Source organism: Tinamus guttatus, unplaced genomic scaffold (genome assembly GCF_059628265.1).
Source record: "Tinamus guttatus ecotype Peru unplaced genomic scaffold, ASM5962826v1 Tinamus_guttatus_pri_ptg000047l, whole genome shotgun sequence".
Classification (NCBI taxonomy): domain Eukaryota; kingdom Metazoa; phylum Chordata; class Aves; order Tinamiformes; family Tinamidae; genus Tinamus; species Tinamus guttatus.
In genome coordinates, this window is record NW_028288581.1 from 879,209 (window position 1) to 897,563 (window position 18,355).

The 18,355-nt window shown below is 36.0% G+C and overlaps 1 protein-coding gene across 1 annotated transcript in view; it reads left to right on the forward strand.

Moving 5' to 3' along the window:
* Window positions 1-18,355, forward strand: part of MYO16 (myosin XVI) — a 250,981-nt gene that overhangs the window by 42,625 nt on the left and 190,001 nt on the right. The window contains exon 4 of the mRNA XM_010216802.2: window positions 7,316-7,424. Coding sequence (XP_010215104.2) covers window positions 7,316-7,424 — 109 coding nt within the window. The remainder of the gene's footprint in view (window positions 1-7,315; window positions 7,425-18,355) is intronic.

The window sequence follows — 18,355 nt, forward strand, 5'->3', positions numbered from 1 at the left end:
TGTATAATGTGCATTGCTATGCATCCAGAAATCCTAATTTCTGGATTAAAAAAAAAGTCTATTTTGAGATCAGAAGTTAAGTTGCCTGTTCAGATCCTGATGCTTCTTTCTGCGGTATGGAACCCAAGAGTGCAATGAATGAAAGAACTTGTCTGCACACAATAGCTGAATCACTTTACTTACATAATTATGATGATAAAATTCCCAAGTGTGTTTATGTGAAGTTTGCTTGGCTTGTCTAGCATGTAACTATATTGGAAAAGAAAAATTGCAATGGTATTTTGTAATACTTACTATAACATAGATACTTACTATTTTGCATAAGCATCTTAATATATGTATCTATGCATAATTATGCTATACCATTACAATGTATATGCATGTGATGTTTTAGCAGTTATGATTGATAGTTTATTGTCATAAAATTAAATTCCTAAATGACGCAGCTATACTGTTACACAAGGGTGTTATCTATGGTTTTTTGGAGATCAGCACAGTATATGAATTCTCCTGGGTTTCAGCTCCTCCCTTGGAATCTCACTTGATCACCGCGGGACCTGATCTTGCCTTTCCTTATGCTCTTGGACTGTAGACTGCTTAAGTCCTGTGTTCCCAAGCTTGAAAGAGGAGTGGTTGTCTGCACTGACTTCTGTCCTTCTTGCATTTAGAGTGTCTTGAGGGAGGCAGATAATCCCTGATCCAACTTATTTTCTATGCCAGGAGAGCATTTATATGGCAATGAATTCGGCTTTGGTTCTAGGCTGTGTTTTCATGGGCATAGCATAGGGATTGAGTTTTGTGTTTGGATGATGCTGGATGAGGCATGTCAAAACAGAATCCAGGCTTTACCTTATTTCACAAGTTAAGCTTACCCATATGGCAGACAATTCCTCCATTTTATGGAAGAGTAATCTTGGTAATGTGACAGGCATGGGCTTATGCACAGTAGCACCTCCCCGGGAGTGCAAAACCCCAAAATAGAACAAAGATATCAAACTGCTGATTGATAGTATCTTTCCTGTATGAGGGAGAGAAGCTCTGGAGTTGCTCAATTTCCTGTAGTTTGGAGGAAACCATTGATTTAAGATTTTGGAAGAAATCTTGGGCCTGTATATTCAGCTGGCTGAGTTTGTACTGCTGTCCTGGAGTTCTGTAAGTCCATGGAAGTAAATGGAAGAGGTTTTTTTGTGTTAAAGGAGAATTTGTCTTCCTGAGAGAATATGCCTAAACATGCTGCCCTACAGAAAAGGGTATCAGCTGAGTACAAGTATGTGTTCTGTATAGTGTTTCTGTAGCTTCACAAGTCTGTGCATGAACATGTGTTCGTGTATCAAATTGCAAGAACAATACATGCAATTAGATCTTTACAGTTGTTGTTTTGATTTGTGATCCCTATGTTTAAGATCTGAATTGTGTTATGGAACTTTACTTCTTGTAATTCAGATTAGTTTGATCATCAGAGACGCTCTGGAAACAAAGGAAGAAAACATTTTCAAATTGAAAATCCATACATTATAATGAGAGTTCTATTTGCATTTTTTCAAGGCACTTAAAAGTTCTGATTTCAATAAATCAGAATTTACTGAGGAAAGCCTATAATTCAGGAAAAGTTACGCCTAGGTCTGGTTCCCATTAGAGCCTGTGGTGGGGGTTGGTTTGATGTGGAACTTAACTACCTGGAAGCAATTGTAGTTTATTATTTACAAAACATAACACTTTGAAGCTTCAGTCATCAGTCTTGAATGCCTGAAGTTCCTGTTTAATCAAAGATCAGGTGTGTTTCCTCAGGGTGCAAAAATGGAAAATGGCCCCGAAGAACAGGCTTGTGAAATGCCGGTTTTGTACAGCTGAAATTTTAATTCCTTTCTGTTCCACCAAGATATATGAGAGAAAACCCTGCTAGGGTTAGCAATATAACAGCTATTGCTCTTTGGTGGATGACTTTCCAGCAGTGCCATTTCTGTCTGCCATACAGGAGGAATGTTGTGCCCTATCCGTGTTTTGTTTGGCAGGCTTCACTAGCCTCATAGACTCTAGTGGAAATTACAGGGCTTTATAGGTGGCTTATAAACATTTGTTGCCCCTCTTGCATTCTCTGTCAAGTCCTGGCTGTTAGGAATAGCAGTTAAAATTTAGAAGTAGGAAAGCATCATGATAGTTTCCTAGTCCTGAATCAGCTCAAGGGAAGTTCACTACCTTATCATGGGCTTCTGGGCATCTCTTCTGACATTTTATTTTTGGACAAGAATCCATGCTTTACTCCAAAAGGAGAGATATTGATTATGAAGAATCAACAATGCCTTGGAGAGGTAGGAGAGGTCCTCAAAGATGTGTGGAAAAAGTCAAATTCAAAATATTAAGACTGCAATCAACATTCAGAGACAATATCCGCATTCACTAAAATAGTGCCTAGATTGTCTTATATCCAAAAAAATGAAAACAAAAGTATTTGACCAACTTATGTGTGTCAAGTATCTTCTTAGTAAGTAGAACTGCAACATGGACCAGCTAGGGGACCTGTCAGTGCACATCTGTAGTTGGTAAACACTGAATACTCGTTTGTTTTTTTCCCCCCAGCTCTTCTAGTAACCAAATTGTTACTTCTGTGAAATACCCTGCCTACAGGAAGTCTGTTGTTGAAATTAGTTGGAAGAAAAAGATGCTGTTGAACTGAGAGCAGCTGCTCAGCCATTCTCATTTAATGTTTAATTTTATTTCTTTGTCTGCGATTTTTCTAATGTGAAAAAGCCTTTGACCTTTGTGAGCCCTCCTTAAGAGTTTTTCCTGTTCTGCTTAGCATCAGGAATTTGCGAAAAGCAAGATCCATTGCTAATGATGTGTAACACAACACTATCCTGAACAACATTATACCTTTTGCTCTGTTAATGAATGAAAGTCAAAGTAATGAAGGCCAATATAAGCTGCAAAAAGAGGAGGCAGATAGATTTCTGGGGTTTGGTGTCTTGAATAAAAATTCATGCAAGTCTTTGAGATTACAGAGCAAGATCAAATGGAACCCATAGAGCCCTTGGGCATGTTGGATTTCCTGTATGTTGCCCTGTTAACAAGCAAATAGAGTGTTATATCCTGTTTGCTGCTACTTTCTTCTCAACCGATAGTGTACTACAAGACTGTTCACACTTTGCCTCACAGTTGGATTGCCTGTACTCAATCCATGGTATACATGAGACACTGCATATATGTGTGCGAAACCTTTGGATATCCATGCACGAACAAAACTTTTTAATGAAACTAGTGCAAAGGTGTAGGTCAATATGGATATCTATTTGTGTTATATATACACATACTTACGTTATGGCAAGTGAAATGTCACAAATGCTTAGTGGGCTAACTCTTGCTGTTACCATACTATCATGTTTTGAATTGCTACTGTAGCGTTTAGTAAAAAACAATGCATGTGATTGCATAGTGTCAGACAAGGGAAAATGCGACTATGAACAGCATGTACAGATGTGTTCATTGTTTTCATACCTCTTTACTTGAACTGAAGGTGTTCTTGTGAAGCACTTGTGTTGATACACTCCAGTAATGCAGATTCCCGCTGAAATGTTGAAGAATACAAGGTTTTGCTTTTCAGGTCATATATGCTAAAACACATATTGTGTCAATCTTGAAAAACGCATTTCAGATGTGAATGCAGCATTTTGTAAAAATGTATAGGTCTTTAATAGTGCTTGGACTTCAGAAGCTATTGGGTTCTACACTTTCTGAAATACTATTTGGGAAGGAAGAGTTCAGGTCCTACTGCTCTGACTTTGTGTGTAAAATGCTGCTCTCCCCTTTTACTGTATTATTCTGAAATAGATTGAAATATAGATAGATACAAAGAGACACGAGCATGAGATGTTTAAATAAGTTACATGTGCAATATGCAGCATGTGCATATTAGTGTGTGGCAAAATGAAAAGACACAAATTTATGAGGGGTTTTTATATTAACAGGCCCCTATATTTCCTTGATTAACATGAAGTGTGCATTATAGTTTACCTTTCTTTGGGTCACTGGGTATCAGTTACTGGCAGAAAAGTGCCTGGTGAGCCAGTGGAAACATCTGGGAAATTCTATACTCTTTCTCATCTGCTACAGTAGCCGTATCACTAAATCTAAATGAAATCGATATTGTGAGCACTTGTAAAGTGGTATAAATTTGCAACATTTCACATGTACCTGGATTAATGAATTTGTTTTTCATTAGCTTGATTTGAACGTTTGAATGATAAGTACTAAGACCTGGTGAGAGTGTTTCATCTATAAGTATTCCAGAATCTGTTTCAGAATATAAAAAGTTTATTAAAAGGAGTTCCTCGCTATAAAGTTTTTGTTAGCAGGTTACTTTCAAATGGTTATAGTTTTCCATGGTGCCACGTGAAAGAGGAAAATGAGAAAAAAAAAAAGGGATCTTGGTAAAAATAGAAACTGTTAAGAAGCATTCTGAGAATGGCTAAAGAAAGTGAATTTAAGAAACATTTCTAGTACCTGAATCCATGTGCACCTAAATCCTCAAACACATAGTGCTCAATAGGATGCTTCCTCTCACAGAACAATGATTATATTCTTTTATATGCTATACTTAAGATCACTTGCTTTATGAAATATATTGGACTTTACAAATGCTGGTATTTCTGACTATTCTCAAAACATTTGATGTGGTTAATAAAATCAGATATCCTGAAGTCAGATGAATCCAGCAAGTCTTATCTTTAATTTTAATAAAGCAATGGGTTTTGTTTATTATGATTTTGGAAAAAAAATGATAGTAATAATAAAATAAATACATAAATAATCAGGCAGATTTTAAAGGCCTAGTATAGTTTTGATTAATTCTAATGATTATTTGAAGCCTCAGTCATTTGTTTTGGTACTTTAAAAATCGTGAAAGGAGAACAAGTTGGCAAGTAAGTCATTGTCGTGGAAAATTGGATCTTAGGGTTTTATTGTATGTAGCCCATATGAAGCACATACATCTTTGGTAGCTGATCAAATCTATTAGTGAATTAAGTTGGTGGAACTACTTGGGGTCCACATTAAGTAATTCCTTTGTAGACTTGGCACCATATAGAGGAAACATAAAAGATCAAGAATGTGTTTGTGTGCTGCTGAGGTTTCATATATACTAACACTTGAAATATTTGTAACTTTTGGTCACTAAAGGAAATTATTTAGGAATTGAAGCAATTAAAGAAAGAAACAAACTAATGTAGGACCCAATAAAAATTATGAGGAGCTGATTCATTCTCAGCATCATTCAATGACATTACACCTTGGAGAAAGAGTGAACAGTGTGCTGCTGGCCAAGTTAAATATCCTACTTTTTTGAATTTTAGTATTTTAAAAGTATGCTGGTTTCATAGCTCAACAAGGAAGAAAGTATGTGTAAGTTTGTTTTGTTATTATCTACCTGAACTTCTTCTGACCTTGCTCAGAAATTATTTACATGCAAGGAAGTGTAGGTACCTTCAAGGCTTTATTCCTCTTTTTCATCACATGGTGAAACATCCACAAATCATGTGCTAATTCTTTGACTCTACAATTACTACCAAACCCTCATGGGTCAGCGAATAGAAGCCAAAACACAGAATCTTGCTGCCTAGTAGTGCAACAGATACAGTAAACGTGATTAAGCCATTCTGCAAAGACGTTATGCTCTTTGCCAACTTTTTTATTGTCTCTTCAATTCTGGCCCTTGTAGGATAGATAAACACAACTTTTCATAGCGCTATAATGAATAAAACATTTTAGATTTTGAACATCTCCTTCCATTCCTTTTCACTACAGTGTCAACTCGTCTTATCTATTCTCATTTAGATATCTACAAATTATGCATTTTATCTAAATTTGCTGTCCTGACAGACACTAGCAGAAAGTAGTGTACCTTGTTAGACAGGTTATCTTATAATGTAGGATATCCTCTGGTAGGATATCTCAGTGTTTGAAATAGTTGGGGTGAGTCCTTCTTTGATGCCTGTTTGTCCCTTCTTTCACTGCATAGAGAACCCAGGGGATTAGCTCAGACTAGCAGTCCATTTTAACAGTTTAAGGCGGATGACATGAAACCCACATTAATTTTCCGACTTTCATGTCATACATTACCCAGAGCCAGGAGCTGACGCACTAGGAGGTTTTATTTGATATGATACTTACTGTGCAAGCTCCTGAAAGAATATCTTTTCAGTCATATCTTTTAAAATTAATAATTTATTACCAGTTTACCTTTGCCACTCTCATTTAAAGAAAGACTGACATTGGTAGCCGTCATTTTTATTAGCTATGCTTTTATCATACAAGTAGGTAAGAAAAGTAATTAAATTTACCAGAGGTCACTTTTGTCTCATAATTGATTTCAGTTAAAGCCATAGAGAGAACACTTGAAATGAATTAAAATTATGGCCTGTAAAAAATGAAAGGTGACATTTCACTGTAGCGTAAATTTTTATGTCTACCAGATATATGTAATATTTTCAAAGAAAAAAAAAGCTGTCATATTAAAAAAAAAGGAAAAAAATGTCCCTCATATTGAAAGTTCTAACAATATTCAATATAAAAAATATGAGTTTTCATCATCCTGGTAGTTTCTCTTTGTGGTTCTCATGTGCCTATCTCTGCCCCCATTCTCCCCACAAATGGTTTTGTGGCTCCCTGTATTTGTCTGTCCTTTATGTTGGATTTTGAATGAAATTTATAGAAATGTCAGCTTAGCTCCTTTAGGGAGTAGAGCTGAAATTATCAAGATCACTTTCATTGTCCTCAGTTGGTGACAAATGGCAATTTTATTTAGCACAGGATGATTCTCTTTGAAGTTTGATTGATGAATGAGGCCATAGGGGTTGGCCCGGCTGATGAGGTTACCCCTAGCAGCTGTCTACCCATCACTGCTGCATGGGTGTCCGTGCTGCTTGTCAGTCAGCTGTTGAACCACTGCTGTTTATTGTGCAGTATTTTAAAGGCAGGCTGTAATTGATGACAGCTTTCTTTACTTTGAAACGCTGAGCTGCAAACCGTGGTGGTTCCAAAACTCATTGATGGGCAGCTCAGACATCTGTGCAGTACAGGCAGGCTGGACAGCTTGGGCGCTACCCATGTCAGCTGTGCCAGCTCTTTGTGACAATCAGGAGTCCTTCAGTTTTATCTTTGTTTTTATTTTATGCTTCAGGCTACAATGAATCAACTGTCCCCAAACTCAAGTTTTGAAATGTTTTTGAATGGGAATGTCAACCAGTCCCAATATGTAAGAAGCCCTATAGTGTACTGAAACTTCATTACAAAATCCTGAAGTGTTCTTAATTCTCGTGTGCAGGCTGGAGCAAATGTACTGCTGCAAGATGTTAATGGAAACATTGCACTTGATTATGCCATTGAAGGGACTGAATCCAGCAGCATCCTTCTGATGTACTTGGAAGAAAATGGTAAGTCAGCTCTTCAGATTCTGAAATGTTTTTATTGAGCATGACATAAAAGTAAAAAGTCTGGATATTTGTTTAAAATAAGCCATCACTGAAGCTTCTGGAACTATATTAGTTTAGTAATGAAGAGGATAAAGAGGATTTGGAGTCATAAAAGATGTCAGTGTGTCTAGATTGGGAAAGCTGATATAGGTTAGTGACAATTGGTGATTGCCAGATATGGTTTTGCCCATTCATATGGAGATGCTAGAGTGTGAATTAAAAGAAGAGAAACAGCAGTAGCCCAGAAGCTTTTAGAACAACTAATTGAACAGTTTGAAGGCTAGGTTTCACATTTTGTTTTATTTTACATAGCAGTTATGCATTCTCCAGAGATAAGCTGTTAAATACAAATTTGTTCAAGTGTTCTGAAAGGTAGTGTATATGAAACTTTTCCACTTACTTCAAAATATTACTATGGGTTTGTTTTTTATTGGAGAAAATATTATAGGTAGATTTATATTATGTAATATGTTCAATATGTTGTATACATACTCTGTATGTATAGTGCCTCTATACCAAAAAATGCTTTGTCATTCATCAGCTACTAAATAAGGTATGGGTTCTGAAGTGAAATATCTAATATTGCTTTTGACTGGAATATTTTGCATTCAGACTTCATATGACACACCATAAAACTGAGGGTAATGTATTAAACAGAACTAATAAATAGCTATATCATGAAAACCTTTAACATTGTCTCAATCGAAGAAATCTGTTTTAACTTAAACCGAGTAAAGTTACATCCTGTTAATGGACACTTAAAAGCTAACTTAATCTGGCAAGGAAATAACACTCAGTGTCTGATCCTGTGCGTCTAGTCAGTAGTGTATTCAGTGGGTTAGACATCCTGATATTTCCACAGTTTTGTTTTTGTAGTATCTAGAGAAATCCTCTCAGGTCATGGACTCTGGTTTTGAACTTTTTTTATGGCAGGACAGGTATAAACTACTAAAAACCTTAGTGTCTGGCAAAATGAATATATTTGGAGGTCTAAAACTTTTGGCTGATGTTTTATAAAGTGTGTGGTTATACAACCAAATGTGGTCTGCAAAGACTAATGTAGTTTGATCAGCAGGAACTTGCTGTATCATTGGTTTGCCTCTGTTTAAGTTTGATTGCAGAAAGAAAATTTAGGAATAGAAAATTTTTAAAAAATCTATCTTCTTTGCAATACATTGAAAAAGGTATATGAAACAGTAGATTTTTATGACTTTGATGTTATCACTGTTTTTATTTTTTAATTTTTTTTCTCCAGTAGATAGCAGGGGTATTATCCCACACTAAGACAATGATTCTGTGAATGTGGAAAATTTCTGAAGAAGGAAAAATAAACTTGATTGATTGAACTTTCTACATCTATTAACTTTAGACTGCTGAACCTGAGCTAATCATCCAGAGCTTTTCTTTTGGTCAATGGAGAGAAACAGGAAACACATAGAGCATTTCAGTTCTAAGATTGCTTGTTCTGAAGAAGTGAATTCCAGGACTGCCTTTTTTCTGCTGACTATAATAGGAACTTAGGTTGGCAAGTTCTAGTTGATTGGTTTTAATTTTAGAAGGTTAAAGTAGATCAATTCTGCCCTTTCATTGCAGTTCTGGGTGAAATTCTGACCTTTTCGTGGTCACTGACAAAAATCCTGTCAAGTTTATTTGACTGTTGCAAGTGTACTGGTCTGTTGCTTTCCTCCTCTCTTTATAGGCAGTGTAATGTACTTATTTTGTCCTTAGCTTTTAAAGTTTAACTAATATTTTCTGAAGTACTGAAGTAGTCTGCCGTGGATACAAAACTAAAGGTTGAGAGGAAATCATTAAGGGAAATAAAGATATCTGAATAAGTATGAATTATTTTGGATTATATAACTGAATTGAAGAGTTCTTTGTGGATTGTCTTCCTGAATCCGTTGTTATTGCAGTGTATGCATACTCTCATGCAAAGCAATGTCTTGGTACAAAATTTGGTTGTACAAGAACATTAAGTGATCCCATAGTAAATACCATCTTCAATTTGTAGTATTTTGAAACACCCACATCCAGTCCCACCCTGTAAATATAAAATGGAATCCATTTTTCTAATGTCTGTACTTCCTCTGCATTCCTAAAAAGTTTCCTTGATGTTCTCTGTTCAGCCATGCAACCTATTTTACAGCATGAAGTAATTGCTGTGTAAAATAGACTGTATTTTAGTCATTGCCTCTAATTGCAGAGAGTTCACAGAGATTAAAAAAAAATGAGGTCCTTATGACTCAGCTAGCAAGGAAATTAAAAAGATATCAATTTACTTTCATGAAACAAAGTTGAAATTGGACCTATTAGCTTTGATGCTATAGAAAACTTTGTTAATTGGGGACATTATAGTTTGTAAAACTCATGTGTGTTTATAATTTCTAACAGATCTCATCCCTGTGGTAGTTAACTGCTTCCAGTTGCTAGTGATCCTTGTATGATCTAGGGCATGTAACAAACTGGTTTTGGCTTGGTTTGGTTTTTGGTTGTCTGGTTTTGCAAGTTGACTTACCAAAAAAAAATAAATAAAAGAATATTCCCTCTCTTTTTATTGGAAAAGCATAATTTAAATTTCTTTTCTTAGTAGGTAAGCATCATATTAGGTAAGCATCACACCGAAGATAAAAAAATGTTGCACTTCTGTGTAAATGGTAGCTACAATCTTGTGTTTCCATGTGTGATTATTTGGTAAGCATTCTCCTTCTTCAATATCTCAAGTACCTCCTGAGAGGTTCTAAGTTACTGAACCTTTCCACTTTATTTCTGGAAATAGAAATATACTTTAGTTTGTACAGGCCTAACCAAGCTAAATTGCCAGCCCTGCAGATATGAAGCTCAGATTGGCCAGCTGCTTAAATATTTGTTCAGGGTTCCAGACAGCTTTCTTGAGTAATTCTCTTCCACATCTACATGATGTGTAGCATTCAGCCTAGCTAGGTTGAAGTTAACTTTGCTCCATTTACCTACACTGCAAATCTTAGTGCATGACTTCAGTTCAGAGCCTGAAGGTGTGTGTTGAGAAAGAGGAAGAAAACTCAAGGAAACGTAATATAGCTGAGAGGAAATGGAGTCCTCTAAGTTCTGCTTGTAAAATACTTGTCAGGCACCAGAGTATAACAAGTGCAAGAAACAGTTAGTCCTCTAGCAAATCCTTGAAAAAATTTATATATTTCATGTGACATGGCATATCAGAATTTTAAAGACATGTTAATATTGGTGTTTACATGAAATTAAAATATTCTATTTTCCTATAGATACTAGCTTTATAGCAACTTACAGTAAGTCCTGTACTGAATTTATGATGTCTACTAACGCTATCAATTGGAGAAAGTAAGAAGCAGTTTTTGCTTACCTAGGAGAAAACAAGCTGTGTTATATATCTTCCGCATACAAGGAACATTCTTTGTATTTGGTTGTAAGTCTGATTTAAGAGATCCTTAATCAAAAGTAGCAGTAGGACTGCAGCTTTCCCTGTTGTATTTAGACAAGTGGTGGAAATAGCTTAACTGCAAGAGAACTGATCATGTCCTGGGAGCACTCAGAAGTCTTGTGTGCTCCGTGGTTTGGATGAATCGTGACCTGAAATCATGAATTACCATGTTTTTCTCTGTGGGCTATGAAGGAAGCCCTTAACGGCTATGTGAGCTACAGATATCTACTCTGTGGGATGTGATTCAGTTTAAAGTTATGATATTTACATTTACAGGTCTATAACTTGGTGCCTACACATTAGCTTAGGTGTCTAAGTGCCTATTACAGTTAGTGAAGTTCTAGGCAATGCTACCAGTACAGATACAAACTGTGTTGAAAAAAATCTTAAATTTGTTTTTTGCCACTGCTTCATCGCTTTTGCATGCTACTGTTTTTATCTCAGTGTCAGAAGAAGGTTATGGTGCTAAAGAGCTTGAGAAGGAAGAATGAGTCTTTCTGGTCCAGTTTCCTGACAAAGCAAGATCAACCTAGGGTAGCTCTGCTTGCTCAGGGACATGTACATTCAAGTTCTGAGTACCTCCAAAGTTGAGAGGTCCCACAACTACTCTGATGTGCTGTTGCAGTGCTGAAACATCCTCATAGAGATTTTCTTTTGCAATAATCAGCTGTGGTTTTCTTTATTGCAACTTGCCGCTGTTATCCTTTCATTGTTCACCTTTGAGAAGTCCCTTATTCTAGAGGTGAAATGGAAATATTGGGAAGTGTACAAAGGCTTTGCGTTTTTATTGCTTACCCTATTTTGTTCTGTGCTTTGTAGATTGTTGGGATCATTGGGAGTGTCGACTTGGAACCTTTCATTAGCTTATTTAGAGTAACATCAGCATTTTGTTTTAAGAGAAAGACTTATTTCTTAATGCTATTTTCTTAAATGGCATATTGTGAGTTAAATAGTACCATATTTGCAAGGTGCAGTCTGTTACGAGTTATGTTTTAAATAATATTCCATTTGTTTTTGGAGGCAGAATGTTCTACTGTAGAAGTATGGCAGCAAAATACTTAATGAGGCATATGACCCTCATGCATCCTTTTTTTTTTCCTCTTTAGGAAGCTTTAAACATGTAATTATTTGAAAAATACTTTTTTTTTTGGTCTGTCTTTTTCATGTTTAGTTTCATAGTGGGTTAAAAGACTCATAAACTAGAAATGAGAGACAGGTATATCTTGTTTCCATCTTCGGCATGAGAGCATGAGAGAGGAGGTGACAAATTCATTGGGTATATTTTTTCCAAAAAAGAAGAGTTTCCTTTTATCCTCCAAGATCATAGTCTGCTGCTTTCAATAGGATAACTATTGAATAACTATAGGATAACTTTGAACGTCAGACTTCGAGCTGACGTTCGAAGAATGTCAGCTTTATTATTTCATCTTAGAAAATAATATCTGTGTTTTTTTAGTTTGCTTTTCTTTTTTAAGAGCTTTCCAAGTGTCCTGCACATTGGAAAACAAAATAGACTCTTGCTTGTCTGTTGTATAATACCACCATTAAATTATGACAAAAATAAAAGAAAATTAGCTGTTCTAAAATAATTTTTGAATGAATGCCTATATGTAAATACTTTTTTCTACTGGAAGATAGAGATTTTTCTTTTACCCATAGGATGACTCATATGTTGAAATAATTGTTACTCCTCTATTACATGTTGGCTTTTTTCTTTTTAGCAATTAACTTGCCATGCAGCGAACTACTTTAAAAGTAGATTATTAAAGTTTATTGACCTTTGATGATAATAGAGATTTCATGTGCTTAATCCAAATCTTTTATAGAATTCCAAGCTGCGTGAGTAATGGATGTGTTTTGTTTTGCGAATATTAAGGGGACCATGTTTAACTCTCTAAAAACCTCAATGGAAAATATACGGAACCATGTACAAGTCCTACCTACTTTAATAGTTTAATATGGTTTAATTTGTCAAAATATTATTCAGATTTTGTGAAAATAGACCACCGTCCATTAGAATTTGTACAAAGGATTAAAGATATATGAGTCATAAGACTAAGGAAATACAGTAATCTATAATTTGAAACTAAGAAAACATCTCAAAAGTTATTGAAGTTTAAAAGTTGAAATAGTTTGAAGTATTTCATAAAATCTGGTCAGGTATTTCTCAGCACTCTGGCATTTTTTATGAGAATAGAATCAATATAAAAACCTCAATTACTTGTGGGATCTCCATTTTGATCAATTATGTTACTTGTGTTACTTGGTTACTTTTAATTAAAAAAAAGGAAGAATTAACATGATAAAATGTTCTAGCATTGAGCTTGTGGGGGAGAAGGGGGAGAAGCTATTAAACCTATAAGAGGAGAACGAAGTGTTACTTCGTTCCTTCAGCGCCTTCAAGGAAAGCAATTGTTATAGGTGAATTAATTTGATTTAAAAAATCTTTCAATTTTCCTATCTAAATATCTGAAAGGCTTTTTTTATAAGCAGTAATGAATTACTACTAAGATGCTGCAATAAGAAATGACTAAAATGTCAATATATTCAGATTGTTAGCACTAAAGCTGAACGAAGTTCAGCTAAAATGTATTCTTCTGATTTCACAGGCTGCCCAGAGAGGTTGTGGAGTCTCCTTCTCTGGAGATCTTCCAAACCCGCTTGGACGCAGTCCTGTGCCACGTGCTCTAGGTGACCCTGTGTATGCAGGGGGGTTGGACTAGATGATCTCTAGAGGTCCCTTCCAACCCTAAGCATTCTATGATTCTATGATTTTTTTTTTCTATTTTAGAACAGTATTCAAAGTGATGCTGATTTCTGCTTGTAAGTTTTCTGTTGAAAATATTGATGTGGTAGGTTGATAGTAAAGTAGGCAACCAAAACCAAGCTAAACAGCTTCAGCACAGTTGAAAACTTCAAAAATTGTTTTTGCTGATTGGAGAAGACCTACCAGTATGGCACACAGAGAAATCTCACTAACTTCTGAGTAGAGTTGCATTAATCAGTGGTAGGAGTTACCTGTTGCTGTTGCTTGTGAGAACATGGGATCAAGCTAGCTGTTTCAGAGAATCGCTTCCAATCCTGTGCATCAAGCACATACAACATTTGATAAATTGAAAATGTCATAGTTGAGAATGCACATCTGTCTTCCTTTGGCCTTTGTGCTTTCTGATACAAGCTTGAACAGGCCACCTTAGATCTTATATTTCCCAGCTTCTGGGTATTTGACTTCGGAGATGGATGCTAGAAAGGACATAGCATCAACGAATAAGCTTTTCAGAAATTTGAAAAACTGTGGAAAATGTCACAAACTAGGGGTGTGCTTTTAGTATCCTTTCAGAGAATTTAGCAATGAAGAATCTGTTTTTATTGCCATCAGAAATAAAATACCAGTGTTGATGAAAATTCATAAAATATAATCTTTAAATAGTTAGGAGAAAGTTATCCTAAAAAAAAAAAAAAAAAAAAAAAGACGTTATGTCAGGCTCTAAAGGCTGTTCACAGAGGTCTCAAAGTGCAGCCATCTGCAAACTGGGATCAGAAAAAAACAGCTAAAAGTTGTGAGAAGGAAATTCCTTGTCAAAATCATAATCTTTCACTCATTCATTGTCTCGGGAGGTGCATTTAAGCTTGGGACATTTCCCATGGTTCTGGACCAAGCTGCATCAGAGCCCCATGCTGAGCTGATTTCAGACATCATACTTGTGGCAGCTAAGCAGAGACGATGACATTCTAGCTACCCTTCTGTGTTCTAGTATTAATGTTAGGAAAGACTAAAGAGACAGGCAAGCTAGTAAATGTGTAAGATGTGTCCACAGGTGAATGCTTTAGTACTTAACCTTCATGTTGTGCCAGTGTGTTAAAATAAATTGCCAAAATAATTTTCCTCACTGTACAAAAAGGAGACAGAGTTCACAACTATTTTTTAGCTAGAAGGGACATGAATTTCACTCTTGTAAAGCAGAGGTAAAGAAAACCCAAAAAGCAGCATATTTCACCGGAGGAGGATTATCACTTTGATATCTGCATGGGAAGGAGACAAGAATTTCCTTCATGGTAGCATTCTCTCTGAGTAGATGGAGATAGATTTAGCTCTCTTCACTTGCCTTCATAATATTTTTAATGCTAACTTTAAAGACAGGCAAACACATAAAACCCAACAACAGCAATCAGTAATGACTAACTTATGCAATGGATTGAAATTAGAGCTATGGGCCTCAGCATTTTTACTAGTTTTCTTTATTTTCAAATTTTCTTTTGCAGATACTTAGAGATCTTACTGAAATGGACTTGTTCAAATGCTGAACTTTGAAAATCATTCACACATAATGCTAAGTGACATAGGCGAGAGCTACTAAACAATGTAATTTCACGAAGCTAATATCCTTTATAAAGGTATCTAGTAAGCTTCCAGTAAAGTTCTTCTCACAGTTTATGCATCTGAAGCGGGATAAAGTCATAGCTACCAATAACGCAACATGAATATTTTGTTCTCACTGATTATTTGTGAACATGACTATTTTAGAGTAATGTGGAAGAGGAGAAAAACAGAAATTATAAACCATGGCTTAGGATTTACAGCATATGTATGAGGAGCTCATCACACTTTGGGTGAAAGGAAGTTTGCTGTCATTACGACTCTAGGCAGGGGAGCTGGTATAGGCAGGGAATGAGGATAATTCGATCAGAGGAAGATTCGGCTTATCAAATCTGCTGTACGTTTTTAGTGCATATTTGTGTTTTAAAGACAGTATAGGATTGACCTCTACTAAAAACTACTATGCTCGCTAGGAAATGAGAAACGCAAGTTACAAAACACGTGGCTGCTAGGTGTGTGTTGCTGGTGTTCAGCAACGAATGCTGGAGCATATTGCTTTGCACTGAGTACAGAAACAGGTAGAAAGATTTCATGGGTACTAGACATCTCTAAAAAAAAATATTGTTTACAGCAGTTGTGCATTCTGCTTGCCATGTATTTCTTTACCACTGTAGTTTCTAGAGTTTGCCCCTTTTTATCCAAGGTTTCTACACTCCTTTGGTTTGTCAATTTTATAATCATATGCCAGAGAGGGTGACATAGCCAAAGGTCATGAAATGTCCTTGTCAGGTGTTTTTCTAAAGCAGTGAGAATTGCTATAATCTCTAGATTTTAGGTTATGCCCCTGTCTGTCAACAGCAGTGATACTCATCAGCAAATGATGTGCCATGCAGGATCACTACTTTTTTTAACTATTCCTTTTCTTCCCTATCTCCAAAATGGATCTGAAAGCACTTTAGGTCTCATTTTCATTTTAGAAAGTATTTGAAGTGTATTTTCAGTCCTGTGCCTTTCTCCTCGACTTTCCTTTTCTTCTTAATGTGAATATGTTCCCATAGTACATGCCAATTTTGTTTTCTTCCTCTATTCATACTGGCTGTCGTCCCATTTAAACTGAATATCTAGACAGTATTTTCCCTCTGAAAAGCAATGTGAAGGTCACTCTTTGATTTAGCCAGCAAGAGTTACTGTATGAGTAATGTTTTGTTAAACCAAATACATGAAAAGTATCACTCCCTGGGGTGGGAGAGAGGACTCTCTGGAATTAAAAACTTGATTAATGGTCAGGCAGTTACTGGCAAGGTCTCCTTGTCCAAGTCTCATGGAATGGCACATGTGTATGTCTGTTAAAGCTGGTAACCAACTCCCTCCCCACTGGAGAAGCCTTCACACTAGCATCTAAAATTTTCTAGGTTCTTAAAATTCCAAACTACAATTTTAAGATTGCAATTTTGATTATTTTTGATGCACCGTTCTGTACTTTAAACAGACAGAGAAAAGGGGTCTCTATTGCTTCAGTAGCATTTCGAAAAACCTTTAATGTCTGTGGAGCACGTCACTGCGGTAACACGTTTGACAGACAATTTCTACTATTTGTGTAATGAAACATGTATCATTATTTCATAAAGCTATTATTTGAAGCTAGTGAAGCCATCTTGAGATTCTCTTAGACTGCACCTTTAGTTTTACTACGTGCAAAACCTTTGCTTATGCATCTTCTCCAACAGAGTTAGTTAACCAGGGAGTTAGCTCCTGGTAAGATAAGAATAAAGGGGATCCATTTCACTCTCATGCCAACCTCGTTCTAGAAGACAGGCTTCATGAGGCTGGACTGAGCAAATAAATGATAAAAGAATAGGGAGTTCTGTTTCTTGACAAAGATTATCATTTAAAAATCCCACGGAAAATCTGAAGAGAAAACCTTCTGACTCTTCTGGTGAAGGAAATGCTAAACTTCCTGGGTGGTGATGTAATTGAAGCTATAAATAGATATGTATCTGGAATCTGAACTGCGTTTATGTGGAAGATAACACATTTTAGCCAAAAAAAAAGACAACAATTTCTTAATATATCAACCTCATTTTCTCTAGCTTATTTTTATATTTGTGTTTTACATTTTTTATCATTTATTGCCACTTAGTATCATTTAGGTGACAGGTGTGAAAACATAAGAATATGTGGGACACTAAGTTTATGCTCTTAACGCTTCACCTCAGAGCTGAAACTCTTTGAAGGGCTGCATGCAAATAATTTTCAGAATATAATGCAGTGCATGGAGTAGGATTTTAAGAGAAAGGAAATGAATGGGTTTCTTTACTGAATCATAGAAGCATAGAATCATAGAATCCTTAAGGTTGGAAAGGACCTTTAGAGGTCATCTAGTCCAACCCCCCTGCACACGCAGGGTCACCTAGAGCACGTGGCACAGGACTGCGTCCAAGCGGGTTTTGAAGATCTCCAGAGAAGGAGACTCCACAACCTCTCTGGGCAGCCTGTTCCAGTAACTACACATAGTATCCTTATATACACCAGTTTCAGCTTAAAGCTGAATGGCTTAAAAGCAGGAGACTTTTATCTTGAAACAATCATTATAACAGCATAAAAGTATATATTTATATGTATAAGATTGAAGAGAAAATGTAAAATAAATTGATCCAACAAAATATTAAGCTTGTAAACAAATCATTTGTCACACTTAATCTCACTGACAAATGTAGAAGAGAACCAAGAACTCATTTATTCATATGGTTTTGGCTAAGTCATGGCCAAGACAGCAAGAAAGGATTATTTTACTCAAGTTTCTATTTGCGTTTATGGATGCAAATCACCATTGGAAGCTACGAGCAAGACGATCAATTTTGGTTAGATATTCTGATGAAGCCATTTCTAGTTCCTAATTTAACCACTTTTAAATTTTATTGTATCCTCCATTTCTAATTTTAAATCTCTTCAGGCTGGAGACTATGCTTCCTTTTCGTTATATATTGCTTTGGTTACTTCCATCTAAGGCTGTCCTTTGACAAGTGTTTCTTTCAATAGCAATGCTGACCTAAGCTGTTCTGGGCACTTCATGCCTTTCGTCCACTCCCATTAGTTGCTGCTGCTACACTGCATTTTCACTTGCTTACAGAGCTTTGCAGT